Source organism: Sparus aurata, chromosome 19 (assembly GCF_900880675.1).
Source record: "Sparus aurata chromosome 19, fSpaAur1.1, whole genome shotgun sequence".
Classification (NCBI taxonomy): domain Eukaryota; kingdom Metazoa; phylum Chordata; class Actinopteri; order Spariformes; family Sparidae; genus Sparus; species Sparus aurata.
The window spans coordinates 30,978,337-31,002,289 of NC_044205.1; the positions used below are offsets into that span (position 1 = coordinate 30,978,337).

Sequence of the window (23,953 nt, forward strand, 5' to 3'; positions counted from 1 at the left end):
ATTTTCTGTGTGTGTGTGTGTGTGTGTGTGTGGGGGGGGGGGGGGGGTAGCAGCTGATGGTGTAGGTAGTCTGGGTGCTGAGCAGAACCACCTGAGTGTCCCCGTCACGGATCATGGAGCCTGGGCCACGGCCATGAACAACCTGGGCATCATGCCTGTGGGCCTCGGCAGGCAGCAGCTTGTTTCAGGTATTGTCTTCTGAATATAGTTCAAACACAGATGTTGAGATTTGCTACTTTTCTCTGAATAATTTTAATGATTTTAAAGTATTTGTTATAATGTGGAGGATTGGACTGCTGGTTGGACTAAACAGGCATTGATTGTTACGGTGTCACATTGTGCTCTGGCTCATTGTCACCACATTTCTTACTATTTTCACCAAACAACCAGCAAATAATCTGCAGATGATCATTAGATAGAATATTAGAATACAGTCACAGCCTACAGGGACATTTTACTGACACAATTACTTCAATGGTGATACTTTAACTACATTTTGAATATGCAAATAATCCCAGAACACTCAATTCAGCTGAGTTTAATGTGAACGCAACAATTCTGCACATAGCCCTGACATAACCCTGACAAAACCCTGACATATCCCTGACATAACCCTGACATATCCTTAACAAACCCTGACATATCTCTAACAAACCCTGACATATCTCTGACATATCCCTGACATATCCCTGACATATCCCTGACATAACACTGACATATCCCTGACATATCCCTGACATAACACTGACATATCCCTGACATATCCCTGACATATCCCTGACATATCCCTGACATAACACTGACATATCCCTGACATAACACTGACATATCCCTGACATAACACTGACATATCCCTAACAAACCCTGACATATCCCTAACAAACCCTGACATATCTCTGACATAACCCTGACATAACCCTGACATATCCCTGACATAACCCTGACATAACCCTGACATATCCCTGACATAACCCTGACATATCCCTGACATATCCCTGACATAACCCTGACATATCCCTGACATATCCCTGACATATCCCTGACATAACCCTGACATATCCCTAACATAACCCTGACATATCCCTAACATAACCCTAACATATCCCTAACATAACTGGGCAACTTAGGGAGAGACTTTGAGTATTTTACTACTTCACCTAACATATGGCCTAATTTGCAACGTGAAAACAAAACCATCTCATGCTGTGGTTCACAATAATTACATAACATAACATCCTGTAACACTTTCAAACTAAAGGCGCAACCTGGCCTTTTTCCTGGATGGCTGGTGCCTCCAGCGTGGTTTTGTATGGTTTGGTTGGGTTCTGTTTTGTTTTCTTATAATTACACACGCACCTTGTACATCCAACGCCTTTCACCACACCACTGATTACTGATCTACACTTAAATTCTGTTCTTTAAATAAATGTATGGTAATTTAACTGGTCGCTGTGTGGTTCTCCCTTCTTGGTTGTGCTCTTGAACTGTCCCTCAGTAATGTGTAGTACTGTATGTATCTGTCCCCCAGTAATGCGTAGTACTGCATGTATCTGTCCCTCAGTAATGCCTGGTACTGCATGTATCTGTCCCTCAGTAATGTGTAGTACTGCATGTATCTGTCCCCCAGTAATGCATAGTACTGCATGTATCTGTCCCTCAGTAATGCCTGGTACTGCATGTATCTGTCCCTCAGTAATGTGTAGTACTGCATGTATCTGTCCCTCAGTAATGTGTAGTACTGCATGTATCTGTCCCCCAGTAATGCGTAGTATTGCATGTATCTGTCCCCCAGTAATGCGTAGTACTGCATGTATCTGTCCCTCAGTAATGCCTGGTACTGCATGTATCTGTCCCTCAGTAATGTGTAGTACTGCATGTATCTGTCCCTCAGTAATGTGTAGTACTGCATGTATCTGTCCCCCAGTAATGCGTAGTACTGCATGTATCTGTCCCTCAGTAATGCCTGGTACTGCATGTATCTGTCCCTCAGTATTGCGTAGTACTGCATGTGTCTGTCCCTCAGTAATGCGTAGTACTGCATGTGTCTGTCCCTCAGTAATGCGTAGTACTGCATGTGTCTGTCCCTCAGTAATGCCTGGTACTGCATGTGTCTGTCCCTCAGTAATGTGTAGTACCGCATGTGTCTGTCCCTCAGTAATGCGTAGTACTGCATGTGTCTGTCCCTCAGTAATGCGTAGTACTGCATGTGTCTGTCCCTCAGTAATGCCTGGTACTGCATGTATCTGTCCCTCAGTAATGTGTAGTACTGCATGTGTCTGTCCCTTAGTAATGCGTAGTACTGCATGTATCTGTCCCTCAGTAATGCCTGGTACTGCATGTATCTGTCCCTCAGTAATGTGTAGTGCTGCATGTATCTGTCCCTCAGTAATGTGTAGTGCTGCATGTATCTGTCCCTCAGTAATGCCTGGTACTGCATGTATCTGTCCCTCAGTAATGCCTGGTACTGCATGTGTCTGTCCCTCAGTAATGCGTAGTACTGCATGTATCTGTCCCTCAGTAATGTGTAGTACTGCATGTGTCTGTCCCTCAGTAATGCGTAGTACTGCATGTGTCTGTCCCTCAGTAATGCCTGGTACTGCATGTGTCTGTCCCTCAGTAATGCCTGGTACTGCATGTATCTGTCCCTCAGTAATGCGTAGTACTGCATGTGTCTGTCCCTCAGTAATGCGTAGTACTGCATGTGTCTGTCCCTCAGTAATGCCTGGTACTGCATGTATCTGTCCCTCAGTAATGCGTAGTACTGCATGTGTCTGTCCCTCAGTAATGCGTAGTACTGCATGTATCTGTCCCTCAGTAATGCGTGGTACTGCATGTATAGATAGATAGATAGATAGATAGATAGATAGATAGATAGATAACTTTATTTATCCCCGAGGGGAAATTAGGTCATCGTAGCAGCGGTACAATACAATCAGAAATACAAAATACAATAAGAGTATATATCGCAATTTCAAAACACTATATACAATATACAATAAGATGCTTAGCAGTTCCAGATAAATATTAAATCATATTAAATACTGAGCAAAATGGAACTAAGTGGATTTGAAGGTGCTAGATAAAGAGAGAAAGGTGCATTTTTAATTACAGTGGTAAGATTTAAGTAATAAGTCACTTAAATTATGTGAGTGTATTGCCTGAGCGTTGCTGTGAAGCGTTGTAAAGTCTGATGGCACCAGGTAGGAATGATTTCCTGTGCCGTTCTTTAAGGCAGCGAGGTTGAATGAGTCTGTTGCTGAAGCTGCTCTTAAGCTTGTCCAGGGTTTTGTGGAGGGGGTGAGAGACATTGTCCATGACCCATCTGTACTGCATGTATCTGTCCCTCAGTAATGCGTAGTACTGCATGTATCTGTCCCTCAGTAATGCGTAGTACTGCATGTATCTGTCCCTCAGTAATGCGTAGTACTGCATGTATCTGTCCCTCAGTAATGTGTCCAAACACTTGTTATTTGTCTAACATCCACTAAGCTCTTCATGTATCTGATAATGAAGGTCTGTCGTTGTATAAGAGCTGCTGTATTGAGAGTTTATTAAATGAGCAGCAGGGAGATTTGTGGGCTTTTTTAGTTAATCTCAAAATAATTGAATGCATGGATTTAAGTGAGGCTGAATGAGGAGAGAAGAGAGGAGCTGTAAGGAGGCACAGACTGTAACTTAGCAACCTCATTCCTGAGGAGCGCAGCAGAAATATTAATATGATGACATGATATTATTACAGTGATGATGTGATGCTTGTTAGACTCCACCTCTGGCAGCAGATGCAGCTCTCCTCCCTCTTTAAACGACATGTGGGAACATTTACATCATGAATCTGATATTTTGTGGGTTAAAGGGTCATTCACCCCAAATAACAAAAAATGATGTTTCCTCTGACCTACAGGAGACAGTCTTCACTCTTTTAAACAGTTATAGATTCATCAGCTAGATAAATGTGTGAAGCTGTGGAATAAACATATCAACCTAATTGGCTGAAGAGTTCATTTTTGATGTGGGTTCTGGGTAGGATGAGTTTTGTCCGTCACTGATGTGTCTGGGTGTGTCTGACCGATGAGATCTCACCTCCAGGGTAATCACAGACAGATGTTTCCCAGCAGCTTTTGTCTCTTGGTGGTTCTGGTGGAAAAACAGTCATAAAATAATAATAATTGAAGACATAAATCCTCCTTTTCCATGTCAGAATGTGACTCTCTCTCTCTCAGCTCTGGTTTTAATTTTTCTCCTCCTTGTGTGTGTTTTTCTTCTTTATATTTCTTCCCCTGTCTTCTTCTGTTTTTGGCGGACGCAGCAGAGCTCAGAGCCAGAGAAATGAACCTGGCTCCAGTCGTTTTGGCTCTGGGAGAAAAAGCAGCCTTATGTGATTATGATGAATGTGTAGCAGCGCAATGTGTAATTTACCTGTCGGGGTTATCGCAGGCAATGCTGTAATGAGTTTTCCTTAGACCTGAAGAATCTGTGAATGCACCAAGGCTACATATGTTCAGCTTTGTGAAAGATTATCTCAGCAGTGTTTTTCTCTTTTATAAGCCTGAAGAGGTCTAATGAAGAATGTGTGGGAAGTGTTTAACAGCTCTTTATGAATCCTGCTGCTGTGAGAAAATGAGATTATATAAGGAATTATTGGGATTGTGCTGTCCAAAGGATGCCTGAATAAAGACCATTTTTTCTTCAGAAAATGCATTTATTTATGAAGTAGTCACCTGAGGTTTGTTTGAAAATGATCAGTCAGCTGACAAACATCGACTGCATTGACCTCTGGGACAGACTGACTGAGGGTGTGCTCCATTTTTACTTTAGATATTTGAATATATCTTCCTCCATGGAGGACCATGAATGTGTGCTGCAGATTTCATGGTTGTTAAAATATTTCAGCCTGGATCATATTGACTGATACGTCTGTATCTGGAGATAAACGACACAGATGATAATCATAGCATATATGAACTAAAGTAGAGTTATTTTGATCTTTCACATTAAAAATGTTTGCCTTTTAAAAAAAGAAAAATTGGATCAAAGTAATGAAAGTAATAAAAAAATGAATAGAAGCTACATGATATTACATCTAATCTGAAAACCCAACTAGATGTCGTGGTCATCTAACAGTTTTTGATTTATTTATTTCAGTCTGGAGCAGAAAACTGACGTCCATGAAACCAAACACACGGATCTGTTTTCCTCTTTATTCAAAACACAGTGTGAATATAGAAGGCTTCACTTCCTGCCTGTGTGCTGCTGATTGTTTAAGGTGTGTGTGTGTGTGTGTGTGTGTGCAGTAAAAGACTTCACACTGAATCAGTGATCCGTTCGATCAATCGTTCGCTCTGAGCTGCAGCAGAAACATTTCTTCCTGTTGGATTGAGGGACGTTTGTGGTGTTGTTGTGTGACAGCTCCTCTCGGCTATAATCTGAATCACTTTATTCTTCTTCTGTGGTGGCTGTGGCAGATTTTCTGCTGACGATTCGTTCCTCCCTCTCTTGTTATTGCAGCATTGTAGATAGAAACATGCACCGCCTCCTCCACCCTGCCTGCTCCATTTTCACCCAGACAGCTGAAACATTGCTCCTGTCGCCTCTGTCCTCTCGCTCTTTATCTTCTCTTTCTCTTCATCCTGTAGAAAACACGTTTTCTCTCTTCTACTTTTCATTACCATTCAGCTGTTATTTTCTTGTCATTCCTCTCAGATTGAGCCCCCGTTTTTTCATCTCTTATCTGTTTCTTATTCTAGATGGTGAGGCTTTATTTGCTTCCCTCCCTCCCCTGAATGTGCAGTCATGATTCTTTCTGTATTTTTAAATATCACACCACAGTTTTTCCTCCTGTGGCTTTGCTGTGCTCTGAGACACCACATGTGTTGTGAGTGTTGTCATCCGTTCTATAATAGGAATAAAAAGGTGCCAGTGCTCTACATAAGCCACTGAGAGCTCGATTTGTATGTAATAATAATTAGTTTGTTAGGGTAAAAATTACCATGCGGAAATATGAAATACTAATCATAGCTAATGTGTATTTCATTACCTACCAGGCTGATTCTGGAACAAGAAATTTAGAGGTGTGAGCAGAAATGATCTCTGAACCAGAACACAGATTTGACCTGCTCATGGTGTAATAAATAAATAAATAAATACTATAATAATAATTACATCATCAGTGGAGGGAGTACTTAAACACTGTAAAAATGCTAATATGTATCAATGGTACTGTCAGCTCCATGTAGTAAAAGTACTGCAGTAGTACAGTAAGATTCATGTAGTAGAAGTACTGCAGTAGTACAGTAAGATTCATGTAGTAGAAGTACTGCAGTAGTACAGTAAGATTCATGTAGTAGAAGTACTGCAGTAGTACAGTAAGATTCATGTAGTAGAAGTACTGCAGTAGTACAGTAAGATTCATGTAGTAGAAGTACTGCAGTAGTACAGTAAGATTCATGCAGTAGAAGTAATGCAGTAGTACTGTTGGTTTTATGTAGTAAAAGTACTGCAGTAGTACTGTTGGTTTTATGTAGTAAAAGTACTGCAGTAGTACTGTCAACTCCATGTAGTAAACGTATTCAGATTACCACTGAGACATGTTGTTTCATGGTGGATGTTGCACTGCTGTTGGACTGTGCTATGTAACAGGTTAGGGCTCAGGGCTCAGTGGTCAGGGCTCAGGGGTCAGGGGTCAGGGCTCAGTGGTCAGGGCTCAGTGGTCAGGGGTCAGGGGTCAGGGGTCAGGGCTCAGTGGTCAGGGGTCAGGGGTCAGGGGTCAGGGCTCAGTGGTCAGGGGTCAGGGCTCAGTGGTCAGGGCTCAGTGGTCAGGGCTCAGTGGTCAGGGGTCAGGGGTCAGGGCTCAGGGCTCAGGGGTCAGTGGTCAGTTGTCAGGGCTCAGGGGTCAGGGGTCAGGACTCAGGGCTCAATGGTCAGGGGTCAGGGCTCAGGGCTCAGGGCTCAGTGGTCAGGGCTCAGGGGTCAGGGCTCAGTGGTCAGGGCTCAGTGGTCAGGGCTCAGGGGTCAGGGCTCAGGGGTCAGGACTCAGGGCTCAGTGGTCAGGGGTCAGGGGTCAGGGGTCAGGGCTCAGGGCTCAGTGGTCAGGGCTCAGGGGTCAGGGCTCAGGGGTCAGGGCTCAGTGGTCAGGGCTCAGGGGTCAGTGGTCAGGGCTCAGTGGTCAGGGCTCAGTGGTCAGTGGTTAGGGCTCAGGGGTCAGTGGTCAGGGCTCAGTGGTCAGGGCTCAGGGGTCAGGGCTCAGTGGTCAGTGGTCAGGGGTCAGGGCTCAGGGCTCAGTGGTCAGGGCTCAGTGGTCAGGGCTCAGGGGTCAGGGGTCAGGGGTCAGGGCTCAGGGGTCAGGGGTCTCTGCTGTGTTGGACTCTACAGGTGTGGTATTGATTTATATGACTGATGACCTCACACTTGCATCATGTTGTGTCCTGCAGACTCTCTGTGTATCCAGAGGTTCGACACTGGTCTGGGACTCATCACGCCCATTAACCCCATGATGGCGGGCATCAGCCTGGTCCCTCCCCCGCCCGTACCCCCTGACATGCCAGTTGTCAAGGAGATCATTCACTGCCAGAGCTGCACTCTGTTCCCTCAGAACCCAAGTAAGATCACACTGTGTTCTACTGTCAGTACTGTGTGACAGGTACAGAGGTCAGAGACGTCGATACAGACGATCACTCGGAGACTCTTCTTCAAAAACAACAAGAATGTAATGTAGCAAAGGAAAAAATGTCGTAATACAAATGTACATGTAATGATATAGAGCTGAACATGATGTGATGTCCTTCAGATCTGCCCCCTCCATCAACGCGGGAGCGCCCCCCCCGGCTGTAAGACGGTGTTTGTGGGAGGTTTACCGGAGAACGCCACCGAGGAAATCATCAGAGAAATGTTCGATCAGTGCGGAGAGATCATTGCCATCCGCAAGAGTAAGAAGAACTTCTGTCACATCCGCTTCAGTGAGGAGTTCATGGTGGACAAGGCTATTTACCTGTCAGGTGAGAGATCTCAGATCCACAAACGCACACAGTACTCGTGTCTGGTGGAGCTTCAGAGGTCGCTCGTCTCCTCTGAATGTAGATTTCTCTGTCATGACTCTTGAAGGTGTTTATCAGATGTTTATGAAAAGCATGTTTGTGGAAGACAAAAGATTGAGATTAGTTATTTTATCAATTAGTTTATATTCCTGTCTCGCTCAACATCTGGTCCATCTCATATTCAGCTGAGACACACGATGCTTCAGAAAACATCCAGTATTAAAAATTGCAAAGAACATCAGGTGTACAGTACTGTGATTTGAATAACATGTCAATGTGGAGATATCTTAAATGAAAAAAAAAAAAACACCTGCTACAGCTAAAAGTGTATTTATGACAATCTGACACTGTTAATGCAGCGAATGTTAATATTGTGTGTACACATGCAGAGATGGACAGAGTACTCAACCCCAGTACTTGAGTAAGAGTACAAATACTACTGGTCAAAATTTACGCCATTACAAGTAAAAGTAGCTCAGTCGACATGTTACTCGAGTAAGAGTAAAAAAGTACTTGCTTTTAAAGGTACTTAAGTATCCAAAAGTACATGCTTTTAAATTTACTTTAAGTAAGAGTAAGAGTACATTTCTTATTTTTCACATCAATGAATTACTATAATTTTTTCTAAATGAATTTAAGGACCTTTTAACTCTTGTTTCTGAGAATGAACTCTTTGAAACCACCTGCACTGATGTGCTTGCTTTTAGAACCACAATGTTACATAAAGCCTGCAGAAACACCTATAAAAACTAATACAATGAATGGGATCACAGGAGGACAGCAGATGTTGCAGATGCAGATGTTTATTAACAATCATTAAAACTGTAACCAAATGAACCTGCACCGTCCAACTAACTCTCTATCATTTAGCTAAGTTGGGAACTGGAACCCCCTCAGAGACCAATGTTGTCCCCAGACCACTGGTTGAGAATCACTGCTTTACAAAAAACGACATCTGATGCAGCCATTGTCGCGGTTTTGTGTTGACAAACGCAGTCGAGAGCGCGGCTACTTTGGTGGTATCCTGATGGGGAGGGATGACGTATTTCCACTTTTACGTAGATCCCAGTGGAGAGCGTGCACTGTGATAGGTTTCCTTCTTTGACAAACACAGCTTGTGTCCAATAGTATTTTAGAAAAAAGTAAAGAGCAGACCTGAAAGTAACGAGTACTTTTCAGCCTTCCTAGAAATTAACTCGAGTAAAAGTAAAAATATTTGTCTTGGAAATGTATTCAAGTAAGAGTAATAAGTACCAAAGAAATCTAATACTCAAGTAAAGTACAAATCCTCTGGATATGTACTTAAGTACAGTACTCAAGTAAATTTACTCTGTTACTGTCCACCACTGTACACATGTCAAATGTTTACTTGTGAGTAACCTGTAGAAGTCATGTCCTGCCTGCTCTCAGGGTATCGGATGCGTATTGGATCCAGCACTGATAAGAAAGACTCAGGAAGGATCCATGTGGACTTCGCCCAGGCCAGAGACGACCTGTATGAGTGGGAGTGTAAACAACGCCTACTTGCTCGAGAGGAAAGACACCGCCGCAAGATTCACGAAGACCGACTGCGGCTGCCGTCTCCTCCGCCTATTGTCCATTACTCTGAACATGAGGCAGCACTGTTGGCAGAGAGACTGAAAGGTGAGACCTGAGAAAAAACATCAAAGTTTAAAGTTTAAAGTGTGAACATGTGACTTTTTACTCCGACCTGTGTAGTCTGACTCTAAAGCTGATTAACACGTGACAGCACTGTGTGTGTGTGTGTGTGTGTGTGAGATACCTGGCAACAGTTTTAAATGAATCATTTAGGAAGCTACACGATTATTGACATTCTTCATGCTGTCTGTGAACAGAACACCCTGAAACAGTTTGTCTGTAGCTGCTCTGGTTCATGTGATGATCAGACAGCGTCAGATCAGAACATCTTTACAATCCATCATTATACCAGTGACACTAGTAGTACTACAGTCACTTTAAATAACTAATATCCACTGACATTAATCATTTAGAAGCTACAATAAGATAAAACATTGTTATTCAGAGGTGCTTTTACTTTGTGTGAGTCTTTTTTAAATTTCCACTTCTAATTCTCTACATCACACAGGGTAATATTCTACACTGCACTAAGCCAGTTAGCTTAGCGAGAAGATAGTAGGAAACAAGTCCGTCACTGGTTAATGCAAAGATTTGATTAACTGTTTGGAGACAGGTTTTCTCAGCAGGCAGAACAGGTGATGCAGAATAGATGCTGTCACAGACTAAAAACATGAACTTTAACTGTAAAATTGAATAACTGCACCTTATTTGTTGAAAACCAGCAGCCTGTTGCTTTATTCATCAGTGTTTGCTTCTGTGTCTTCAATGTAAGTGCAGAGCCCAAAGCTAAGCCTGCGTGCCTTCTCCTCCTCCATCCTCTAATGCCTAACATAAACAAGCATGTTTTTTTTCTCTGAATAACCTTTTTGAATTCATTCTTCACTTCAAACAGCAGGGGAAATAAATTTCCTTTATTCCTCCAGTCGTCCTCATTCAGCTCTGCTTCATTGTGCTCGCTGTAATGTGACTGTAATCTGCTGCTGTGTATGAATGAGGCTTTATCGGAGCGGGAAAGTGTCTTCTTACAGGTTGCGTTGCAGTGGGTATTGAGCTCATTAAATGCTCTCTAATTCACTCGGTGGCACTGTTCAATTATTATTCAAATGGGGGAGAACGTAGTCGACAGAGCCCGCTGAGGCTTTTTATGACTGAGCCCGTTTGCAGCTCATGGTTTTGGTTGAAAAGTTGAAAATCAAAAATGCCTTTTGTGTTCAGTGGCTGGTTCATAGAGCCATGAAGCCCCCACGAGAAGGATTTAAATCCTGACTGGCTGCTCTGCTGTTTGTTTAGCCTGACTGAGTGTTAAAGGTCCCATGAAATGTCTCTCACATCCAACTGTTCACTCACTATTTGATGTGATGTCACATGAAACAGGAGGCTGATGAGCATCTGTCGGAGAAGTATTCAAACTATTTTCTTAAGTAAAATTTCCATACAACGATATGAAAATACTGCATTATAAGTGCTTTCAGTCTCCTAGACTCACATACTTTTCTCCCACAGATGACCATAATTTCAGCGAGGCCACGGCAGTGCTGTTCTCCTGGATCGACAGGGGCGAAGTCAACCGCCGGACCGCCAATCACTTCTACTCCATGATCCAGTCAGCTAACAGCCATGTCCGGCGGCTGATGGGTGAGAAAGCTCAGCACGAGGAAGAGATGGAGCGCGCCAAAGAGATCTTCAAGAACGCCCTGATGGCCATTTTAACACAGTGTAAGAACTTTTTCTTATTTCAAACAGTCGTACTGACAATACTCAGACAAGCGGCCGCATGCGGGAAACCTGTGACTGTGAAGTTATTCGGGTAAGTTCATGATTCAGTCCATGTTACATAAGGTGTTCACTCTGAGGACTCATGTCACAGAAAAAAACTAATTATAATGTATAATTGTTAATTTAATGTGCGTTATAAATAACATTTCACCACCTCAAAAAAATGTCTATGTTCTAGGTTTTATTTTTTCAAACGCATCAAAACAAAATGTTAAGCGTATTAGATACTAGACTAGACAGTTATGTTGAGGCTAACCCTAACCCAAGAAAACTCAGGTTATCGGTTGTCATAGTAACACAACAGAGCATCTCAGCAGTCATCATGGACCTGGACCTGGACAGGACTGAATCTAAGTACACAAACAAAACTTAAACTCAAAACTCTCGCCAAAATGCAACTGAGGCTTTTTTTGTTAATGTATATGTATAAAAACCTCTGTGTAAAAGCATAATTTTGACAAAAGAGGCACTTTTAAGATTTACCGTAGTTTCATTTTTGGGCAAACTCATTTTCAATGGGGTGCAGGGTCACTCTTACACTAGCATCAAAATCTCTATTTTTAACACTAAGAAGGCTCGACACAACATGAAACTTTGCTCGTAGTATCACCAGGGTCTCTACACATGAACACAAGCATTGAGAACATTGTTTGTGTACACGACTAGACTAGATTAAAACTGCATAATTAATTCAATTCTCTATTATTCTGCAAAGTAACAACTAATGTTGTCAAATAAATGTAGTGCATTTAAAAGAAGATATATGTACAGCAATCAGAACTATACTCATGTACTTACGAAGGCTACATGTCAGTTTATCTCAATACAGCTCAACTGTAGCACCAACTAAATCCTCCGCATTAAACACAAAGTTAAATCCACATGTCTCAGTTTGAACTTTATAAATGTCATGATGGAGGATTTACTACAGGATTTATTACAGAATTTATTACAGGACTTATTGTATGCGACTGATCCAGTTTTAGGTCCTGATAAACAAAACTGAGCATGTGTCTGAACTGGAGTTTATTCTGAGGACTGAAATCAAATAAAATAATATTAACTCTAAACAATACTTTTTACACATAACACTTTTCAGGCCAATATCTGTAAAATAGCAGTTTTTAATGAGCTGATAATATAAACACGTATTATGTCAATTTGTGTTTGTCAGATTGAACAGTTTTCATGGTCACAGTCCTTCACACTGCTGCAGTCACAGAGGTGCCGACCATGAAGCCATTTTCATCACATCCGTTTCAGAGCCTGCCTCATTTACTCTGCAGAGATCTCATTCCTGTCTCCATGACAACACTCCTCCATCCGTCGCAGCATCAGCTCCATTATGTTCAGCTCAGTGTGAGGTGGTGATTAGGTCAGTCTCAAAGGTTCAGAGTCGGTCGAGGGACGAGGCGTCAGGACATACCAACACACACTGACTGATAAACACAGCTGATGTTTTAAAGCTTTAATGTGTTGAACATAACACACTGTCACCTCTCAGAATCTTTTAAACCTGCATTAAGTCATGTTGTATTATTGAATAATTATTAAATTGAAGTTTATGTACATAAGTTAAATATTGATCTCTGCTTTTATCTCCATTTTGGTCTACACCATCTCATAAGAAATGCAACTGTCTCTTCAGCTAGTCACTCACGTTGACTCATCTATGTCTGCTTTGGCTTTTATAGGTGCTTTTATATAATATTATACATAAACTTGTGAACATCATAGAACGTTTGCTACAGACCAGTAGTGTAAACTGTAAATCAGTGAGAGACAGAAATGACCTGATTTAATAAATTATTCAAACAAAGTCAAAAGACCAAAATCTGCTCGGCGAGCCTGTTTCAAATGTTCTGACAGGCAGAACTGAAGCTGCAGCCTTATACTCCTTTGGATGACCCAATATTTCTCCCATGGGCAAGCACTTGGCGACAGCGACTAGAAAAAACTGCCCTTTAACAGGAAGAAACCTCGAGAAGAACTTGAATTAATGGTGGGCGGTCATCTCCCTCGACTGGTTGGGTAATACGTTTGGTATTGATAATACTAATATGTATAATAATGATAATAATAATAATAATGATAATAGTGATGATAATCCACGGGAACCTGTGAGTTGAGTGAGCACAGAGACTCCAGGGAAGAAGCCAAGTCAGTAACATGCATTAATGAGACAAGAATGTGTACAGACACAGAGAGAGGAAATCCCCTGGCAGTTTAAACCTATGGCAGCATAGTTAAGAGCCTGTGCAGGCCCTTATATAGGCTTTAACATAAAGGAGAGATTCCTCTTAAACATAGAGAGAGTGTCTGCCTCCTGCACCAACACGGGAAGATGGATCCTCAGGAGACGATCACAGCATGTGAAGACATTTTATTGGGCTGAAAGACGCAGCTGGAGAAAAGTAGGAGCTACAAGAGATGGTGATCATTCTCAGAGTCATTTGGTTCACTGATAATGTGGAAAAATAGCACTTAAAGCAGGTTTATCAGGTCAGTTATTTGAGATCCAACAGGATATTTGACATCAGTTAATGAGAACCACACAGGGGTAAGTATCTGACTGTTAGAGTGATTGTTAGTCTCTCTAATCGACAGAAACAAGACCAGAAAGTCCACAACTCAGGCAGCACACTCATCATGTGTAGACATGGATTCTACTTTGTGTTCAGTCATGTTTGGTTCGTCACTGTACGAAATGTTTCAGTGACAACAAACAAAATGTCAGATCAATACTTTGAAAGGCAGCATTTTATAACAGAATGAACCGCTTTTAAAAGGGATGTTCGGATTCATTCTTACAGTAATCGATTACATTTAATCATCCACTTACATGAAACTTAAACAACATGTGACTGTTTAAAGTCAGCATCATTCTGAATAAATGCTGCCTTTGTCAGTCCTTAAGGAAGTGAAGCTGCAGGTGATGTAAGTACAGAGCAGTGAACAGGAGAGAGACCTGCTCATCACAGGACACACCTCCATTGCCAGCTGCCATCATGATCAATATTTTTTTTTTTTAAATCAATGATATTTATTTAAATCAGTCCTATTTATTTAAATCAATAACATGTGGTCTTTACTCACTGATATTCTGTTGGTTTCAATTCATAGTTTTCAGTCACCTGACCCTCACACTGACCAAGACGGCGGCTCATACTGGACTTCCCGTAGAGGCACGGCCAAAGCCAGAACATTTCCTCTCTCACAGTTATTTAGATCAGGGGTTCTTAACCATTAAATATTAACACTGTATATGCAGTGGGGAAGCTACTTTGCAAGCGTAGCATGTAAAACTACATGTAGTTCAGCATGGCAGTAGTTTTAACAAACTGCATTTCTACTCCTGGAGAAATGTGGTTTGTAAAACTACTGCTAAAAAAAGTAGCTTTAGCAACTACTTATACTCATTATACTCATTTAAATCAGCGTTAAATAAATCAACATATGTATATGAAACAAAATATAATAGCCTACAAAAAATTCACATACAAATATGCCTCTCAACTCAAGTTTTATTTTTCAAAGAACAAAAGCTGACATTTTTGGTCAACATCACAGGAACTTCAGAGGCACTAAAAACGTCTTTACCAACACTAAAAAGCCGCTCACATGCTGCACTGGCTGAGACACCAGTGTTGAACTTCTTCAAAGAAAAATAAAATAAAATGTATATTATATAGATCTTTTATATATATATATATATATATATATATATATATATATATATATATATATATATATATATATAGAGAGAGAGAGAGAGAGAGAGAGAGAGAGAGAGAGAGAGAGAGAGATAGATAGATAGAGATAGATATAAAAACTCATCTTATTTGCCAAAATTGTAGTTTGTAAATTGAGTGGTTAAACTACAAAAAATTACCCAAAAAGTAGTTGAATTACTTGAGGCAGCACAAAACATGAATGTAGTTTAACTACCAGCAAGTTACAGCAAATTGTAGTTAAGCTGTGTAGTTCAACTACATGTAGTTTAAGTCTCCACAGCACTGCATACAGGTTTAACTGATCTCACTCTCGGTTTGATTTGTATTCAATAATAAGTAAAATCCACTTACAGTTTAACATGGTAATACGTTGTTGGACCTCTGTTGAAACTTGCCTGAAAAGCTGGAGTTTGAAAGTGGCTTATTTTTTTCGCTTTGGCTCTTTTTCCGAACAGGTATAGTGCACAGTAGTGTGCGTTCCTAAAGCACGAGATTTTGACTCTGCTCCTGTGGTGACGTTACCACAGGAGGCTACTTGCATATTAAGCATCGGCTCACAGCCGTCCTCAGCCAGAGTGAGCACGCCGAATCTGCTTATTTCTCTGTCATTTTCACGCCATACATCGTGACTGCCAGCATTAAAACTCAGGTCTTACATGTAAAACACGAGTGTGAAAAGTAAGAAGGAAAAAAAAATAATGTACCATTCAGAGACGTCCTGCTGTAAACGTGTCTCTTCCACCGTCTCTGCCTCTTCACTCTCCCGTTCGGATTCCGACTCCGGCTCGTACATAAATGCCTGAATTCCGTATTTTTTGGAGTCTGTGTGCATGCAGGCTCGCCCCCCAATCCGTGTCTGTCCTTCCTGCGGCCAATCAACGCGCGCCTCATTACATATTAATACAATGCACATCCGGACCGGTCAAAACCTCACGCATAATGTCGTGTGACAAAGTCGCGGTATGAAAAAGTGTCAGAACAAGCTCTATGTTTTTTTTTTTCTAATAAGTTTTGAGAATTGATCTAAAGCGATCCAAGAGGGACTGGATATGTAAAAAACCAGGTGATGACTCCTTTAATAGAGTTGAATAAATAATACAATTACGTGATTATACGTGATAACCACAAAGATTTTTAATGAACTTCTGTCAACATATTGTGGCGGGCATGGGCAGAAGAATGTTTCACAGAACAATTTCTTAATTTTGACAAGGGTCCCGAACTGTCAACGCAGTATACAGTGACCACAGTTTAACTCACCAGTTTACCAGTTTAAGGCTGGTATGTAACACTGTTACTGTGATGATAAATTAAACTTAAATATTGAATCTGTGTCTATAATAACCACACCCTGACATGTAAATGTGACATCCGGCTTGATTCATTTAATTTAACTTAAAATATGGACAACTGACTGCATAATATATGAATCAGAAACAGAAATGATATACAGCAGCTCCCATTCAAAGTCAAGAATATGCAGAAAAATAGTAGTAGTAGTCATAATAATAATAATAATAATAATAATAATAATAATAAACTATATATGCTGCCTATTTATAATAGAAGCCTACTGCAACTGTACGTTTTTTTTCACCATTTAACATTATTTTATACATTATCATATTCTATAATGTTCTGTCATGGAGTACATCACTTCACTGCTGAAAGAAAAGAAAGCAGCTCACTGCCAGTTGCAGCTTCTTATCGTGATCTGCAGTCTTTGTTAATTTTTTGTCATGATTGTTATTATTAGTACCCATCAAAAATCACAGTTAAATGTCAGGATGTGGTTATTATAGACATATTCAATATTTAACTGTCATGTATCATCACAGTAACAGCGATACATACATTAGCAGCTGTAAAGAATAAAAACATTATAAACACATCATGTGGAGGTGGAGGTGTATATTTGGGTAAATAACCGCCCATGCAGAGCCTAATTTATTTTGAAAAACACATCAAGGAAGAAGACGTGACCACTGACACTGCACGTTTGTCTTCTTCGCCTTTTTCACGTGTTGTGCCCAGAAGGATGCCAGAGAATTCACAGAGAAGCTGGAGAAGTTTGTGACATTTTCATCCCGGAGTTTTGTGAGGAGGGAATTAAACGCCTGTCCCAAATAAACACCTGTCTGTTAAGTGATTGAAACACATAAATGGGCTATTATTTGGTAATTTACGTTTGCTCCCGCATCATCAGCACGAGCTGAACAATAAATCTAACACAGCAAGAGAGGCGGGACTTAAGGCTGAACAGCCAATCATCAGCCGGTCAGTCCCAAAGCCGGTGTCATGTTTGTTTGAAGCAGCAACAGGAGAGGGAGGAGAGAGGAGAGAGGAGAGAGGAGGCAGCTGCAGCGAGCGAGCGCAGATTAGAGCGGCCGGAGAAACTGAGAGACTGTAGTGAGGCGTTTGTGCAAACCTGAGTGAACCGACTCACCGGGAAAAGTGTGGGTGTTAAAACACCGACACCCTCCACGGGTGCGACGCCCCTGGCTACAGGTGAGCAGCAAGCTGAATGTCTTGTGGTTAAGAATGACTGATTTAGATCACCTTTCAATCATAGAAAAGTAACGATATGGACATGCTGCAAACTGCAAGACATATACAGCACCCACTGCGGTGTTTCAGCCATTAAAAACTGCAATGTCCCTGCCAGAGCTCAACATCGGATACATGTCTTGCATGGGTCTTATTTTGCAAACCCGTACCCGCCAAACTTAAAACCGCATCCGACCTTTTTTCCGACAGTAGCACAAATTACTTTCCGCACCCAAGTCGACCTGCTATAAACTAATACCGACGCCCATCCTGCACCCGAAGGAAAATTAGACACATTGGATAAGTCCAAATTTCTCAGACTTGAGTTTGATTGAGGAACCATTTTCTGACTGTCCGCAGATCGGATGCAATTTTTAAATATGAAAGTAAGCTCGCGTGGGGAGTTCTGGGAGGGCATGAACACGCATGAATGAGCTCATATAAAATATAAATGCTTATCATTTTGAAATGCAGGCATATTTTTGTAGACGTGTCACTAATAATGTTTTTTCTTTTTTACACGTGACACCTTGAAAATGGCAATCACAAAACCGGAGCCATGCTCTCCAGGCGGACAGAATTCGGTAGAAGCATAGCCCAGGCTTGTCTCCTCGGCTGTTAGTACATACCATAGCACAGCAACTATCTGGCATTTTGGCAAAACAAATCTGGTTCCATACGAAATGTATCGCTTGCTCCTATGCTGGTGGGCAGAGGGGAGTGGTCTTTTGCCCTCCAAGGGGGCGTTCCCCTTTGAGCATGATGTCAAGTGAAAACTATCAATACATTTTCCCAAATTTCTGAATCTGTAACTGAATTAAATGAATTAAATTTAATAAGTCAGTAAGAATAAATAATAATATTTGCTTTATTTTTAAAAATGATTTGTCAAACATTTGGGACTTTATTTAAAGGGACATTTCACTTTACATCTTGTTGTCTACACTCTGCTCTGCGGTTGTTCTCGACACTTTACATCACCGTAATTTCTCTGTCTTCTCCTTGTGGAGGAAAACATGTTAACATCCACACAGAGCTGAGTTTGTGAGGGTCAGAGTGATCAGTAGATGATGACACTGTTTCATATTTTGGACTGAACTGTTCTTTTAATATAAATGAAAGGTCCATGTGAGGAGATTGTCCTGCTGGTTTCACCCAGCCTGTCATCAGTGTGTCCACGGTCTCTCCTCTGTCTGCTGCACGAGCCTCAGTCAGTGCTTCTACATAAATGGCTTGTTTTGTCTTGACCCTCCTCCTCCTCCTCCTCCTCCTCCTCCCTCTTCACCCCAAAGTCGAGCAGATCACCACCGTTTTCACCGCCGCCACCAGGCAAAAGGCATGGGACCATTTCTCAAAAGCACAGCGCAAGAACATAGACATTTGGCGAAAGCAGTGTGAGGTTGGTATCTTCTTCTCTTCTCTACTCTGAGTTCGACCCAACAACTTGTCTCTTCTGTCAGTGCTGAATCTGCAGGACAGACAGACAGACAGACAGACAGAGAGACAGAGAGACAGAGAGACAGGTAGGTACAGACAGTGAAGGACATGTACAGACAGATAGGAACAGCCAGAGACATACAGGTACAAATAGGAACAGAGAGACAGACAGACATGTACAGACAGACAGGTAAAGACAGTGAAGGACATACAGACAGGTACAGACAGACAACAGACAGGTACAGACAAACAACAGACAGATACAGGCAGAAAGTAACAGACAGTCAGGTTAAGACGGTGGTCTCTAGTGTTCTGTCTGTCACCCTACAGCCCAGATGTAAAGCAAACATCTGATGCCTCCACGAAAGTGTGAGGTGCTGCCATGGCAACAGTGATATCCAGGCTCAAGTCTGTGATCAATAATTCATCCCAAGTCAAATGTGGATACAGAGTAAGAACATGAGACAGTCGTGTACGAAGGAGGGAGGATTTGTCTGTTTTCATCCCCATCAGCAGACAGAGGTTCGAACCAGGAGCCGCCTGTTGCTCCTTTGAGACTCCAGTTTTAAACTTCTATGGAGGCAAATATATAAATGAAACACAGACATAAAAATTTAGAAATTAAAGGAGACGTGATAAATGTTGTTATATTACTTCCTTTTTAATGTAAGCATTGATGGTATCTATTGTACTGTACAAATATGAATTATCCTGAAGAAACATATGAGAGTAAAGTCAAATAGCCTCCGGGATAGTTTGAATTTCATCCCGTTGTTACCTTGTGATGATTCGATCTTTTATTGATATATCACTGGCGATCAATACTCACTATCATCATGTAGCACAAAGTTTCCATCAAGCTCTGATGTTACACTGACAGTACGGAATAATTTCATGAACAAGCTTTAACTTGTAGTTACTAAAGATAAACACCAGAAATGTCCTTTCTAATCATGACACAATAAACACACAACAATATTTATAATAATGTTCTTCTATTTTAACTTTTATGTTTGATTTGTTTTTATTTCTGCTTTTTAAATCCACCGTAACCAAAGTCCATCCAGTATGAAAACAAACTGTCAGAACAGAGTCTTTTATAAAACAAAGGTAAGAGTCAGACCTGCTAAAGTTCAACAGTCGTCCTTTAATGGCTGTTATATCTGTGGTAAGTGTATGTGTACCGAGCAGCACCGACCGACTGCTCCAACCGACTGCACCGACCGACTGCTCTGACCGACTTCACCGACCACCAGCACCGACCGACTGCACCGACCACCAGCACCGACCGACTGCTCTGACCGACTTCACCGACCGACTGCACCGACCACCAGCACCGACCGACTGCTCTGACCGACTGCACCGACCGACTGCACCGACCACCAGCACCGACCGACTGCACCGACCACCAGCACCGACCGACTTCACCGACCACCAGCACCGACCGACTGCACCGACCGACTGCACCGACCGACTGCTCTGACCGACTGCACCGACCACCAGCACCGACCGACTGCACCGACCACCAGCACCGACCGACTTCACCGACCACCAGCACCGACCGACTGCACCGACCGACTGCACCGACCGACTGCACCGACCGACTGCTCTGACCGACTGCACCGACCACCAGCACCGACCGACTGCTCTGACCAACTTCACCGACCGACTGCTCCAACCGACTGCACCGACCACCAGCACCGACCGACTGCACCGACCGACTGCACCGACCACCAGCACCGACCGACTGCACCGACCGACTGCACCGACCGACTGCTCTGACCGACTGCACCGACCACCAGCACCGACCACCAGCACCGACCGACTGCTCTGACCGACTTCACCGACCGACTGCTCTGACCGACTTCACCGACCACCAGCACCGACCGACTTCACCGACCACCAGCACCGACCGACTGCACCGACCAAATCAATCAATCAAATCAAGCTATAAGTATTTTTACAGTAGAGCTGAACATTGATAGATAGATACTTTCACAAAAAACATTTTGTGGAAGTCATTTTTGATTTTCTGCTTCTCTGTGTTTTTTATCATTTCAAAGTGAATATCTTTGGATTGATGAGGAGTTTTGGAAACTGATGACTTTTTGTGTAAATCTGTCAGTAAGAAAAGAAAAAGTCATCTATCAAATACAAGCACAACTTAAGTAAAACACCAAATCATATTGCTTATTATTTTCTTCTATTTCTTGAGATTACCTTCTCATTTTGCTCCTTTGGGCTATTATAGAATATCTAACTTTTCTGATTTTATCACTAACAAACACATTTTGATGTTGTAGTTTGTCAGAATTGAGCCATTTTTAGATACTGAGTGATAAGTAATAGAGTGATGAATTGTGTCATGTAAGCATATTATGTATTTGTTAATGTAAGAAGTGTTGTGCAGTGAAATGTATTAAAAGGAGGGAACATAAACTATTGGAGCTCTTCGTGATGTGTGTGTGTCGCGGTGCTGAGGACGTCCTGCAATCTGTGTGTCTGCTGCGTCTCATATTTCAGGAGCTCAGAAACGCTCACAGCGAAGAGATCATGGGCATCAGACGAGAGGAGGAGATGGAGATGTCAGACGACGATTTGGATCAAATTCCCTGTAAGAGGATGCGTTCAGGAGAAAATGGTACAAAACACGAATGTCAACATATATGAATAAAATAATATATGTGAAAGTTTTAATAAAGAAGCTGTGAAATGTTTTCAGGAAGTAAAACATGGCATTTGTCTTTGTGTTGTCATAGCAACAAACTGAAAGTGTCTTCATTTTAGTCATCTCCTCTCCTCTCCTCCTGCTGCAGGAGTATATGATCAGTCTCAGGCGTCTCTGAAGGAGGAGAACGACTCCCTGCGTTGGCAGCTGGATGCCTATAGGAACGAGGTGGAGCTTTTGAGGAAAGAACAGAACAAGTTGGGCCAAGCAGATGACGAACACACAAACACACACAGTCCTGAGGCTCAGGTCCAGCTGCTGCAGCAGAACATGAACAACATGCAGCAGGTGGGTGAGCGTTTTCTTCTTCTTCTACATTTTCTTTTTCTTCTTCTTCTTCTGCATTCTCTTCTCCTTCTTCTTCTTCTTCTTATTCTGTGTCTTCTTCTTTTTCTTCTTCTGCTGCGTTTTCTAATTCTTCTCCTTGGAGGTTTGAGCTACACTTTAGACTCATACCAAGCTACTGACTTCATTTCTTTCTGCATTCACATCAGTTAAAACCATATGTACAATATACTCTTTTAAATCTGTAATAATCTTATGTGAAATGGGACACTCTAGGAAGCTTAAAAAGCTTATTAAGAGAGGCCCAGACAATTAAGAGGGGCCCAGACGTAATTAAAAGACAGATTCTGAATGAACACACTGTCTGCAGCTTGACTTTGTTTTAACTCACAGGCAGCTCATCTGGCTGTTAGGGATTTGGCTGATGTTGCTGCGTGTTAACAGGTGGGAAGATTAGTGTGAATGCAGCTGGTAAACCACAATAACATGCCCTGATAGTAACACACTTCCTGTTGTACATGTAACCACTTCACAATAAGTTAAAATATTTACAGAACAGATATAATAATAATAATAATAATTATTATAATAATAATAATAATAATAATAATAATAATAATAATAATAATATTAATTATTATTATTATTATTATTATTATTATTATTATCATCATTATTATTATTATTATCATTATTATTATTATTATATATGATCCGATATAATAACAATATACAATCAGACATAATAATAACATATGATCAGACATAATAATAATAATATTAAACACACAGCTGTTAAAGGCTGACTTTCTGAAGTGACCCAAATATTCTTCATTCAAACTGTGAGAAAGTCTGCTGAGATCACGGGATGTCTACCCTCGAGCACTTCAGCCGCTCACTGCTTCACTGCAGCTGCTGTGTTTTTATCACAAAACACTTTATTTTACTTTCTCCAACAAACTGTTTCTCACTGCTGACTCAGAGCGCTCCCATGATCCTCTGCTCCCCTTATTTTACATAGAAAGCTCTGTTTTAGCACAGAGCTCGTTTGCTACTTTGTAACCCTGATTTAACTTGACTTCCTGCCATTTTCTACTGTAAATGACAGCACTGATAAAACAAGGCAACTGCCAACACACGCACGCACGCACGCACACACGCACGCACACACACACACACACACACACACACACACACACACATGTCACAGTACTGTCACTTCTTGTTTGTCAGCTGCTGTTGTTTTTCTTATTTTGTTGCTTCGGCAAGACAAGCTGTTGTGAGAAAACTAAATAAGTGTTTCACTGAAATACACATTCTGATTATTTACTTTATTAAAATACTACAGTGGAATTATATCATGAATTCATCTATGGATGAGAGGACTTCAAGTTCAAGTTCAAATAATTAACATCCCCTTATTGTGAAAAACCTCAAATACAGCTGTGCAGAGTAAAAGTTCTCCATCACGATCACTCTTTCAATGAAGAAGCCGTGAAGAGACAGCCAGGAAAATTAGACATTAATGAGTCTTTGGACAGGAAAGAAAGAAAGAAGTGATGGATTCAAATATGTGGATGGGTCTCTTATCTTTCTGTAGAAACAGTTTGTTTCTGAAGACAAAGTATTTCCCTGTAAACACATTTATTCTGCATTCACATTCACAACTTTTAGACATGCCTCATCCATTCTTGTCTTCAACTTTATAAGTAATTAACTAAATCAAATGACTTCATTCATAATGACACACCTGTACCTGTTAATAATCATCAATGTTTGTGTTTCTGTGTTTGTCTTTCAGCAACTCCTGAGTCTGC

General features: G+C 41.4%; 1 protein-coding gene across 1 annotated transcript in view; it reads left to right on the forward strand.

The window, feature by feature from the left end:
* The window catches only part of enox1 (ecto-NOX disulfide-thiol exchanger 1), a 47,580-nt gene that overhangs the window by 19,380 nt on the left and 4,247 nt on the right, over nucleotides 1–23,953 (forward strand). The window contains 10 exon segments of the mRNA XM_030398011.1: nucleotides 51–188; nucleotides 7,428–7,595; nucleotides 7,784–7,812; nucleotides 7,814–7,991; nucleotides 9,441–9,674; nucleotides 11,133–11,345; nucleotides 18,979–19,085; nucleotides 21,647–21,764; nucleotides 21,940–22,139; nucleotides 23,938–23,947. Coding sequence (XP_030253871.1) covers nucleotides 51–188; nucleotides 7,428–7,595; nucleotides 7,784–7,812; nucleotides 7,814–7,991; nucleotides 9,441–9,674; nucleotides 11,133–11,345; nucleotides 18,979–19,085; nucleotides 21,647–21,764; nucleotides 21,940–22,139; nucleotides 23,938–23,947 — 1,395 coding nt within the window.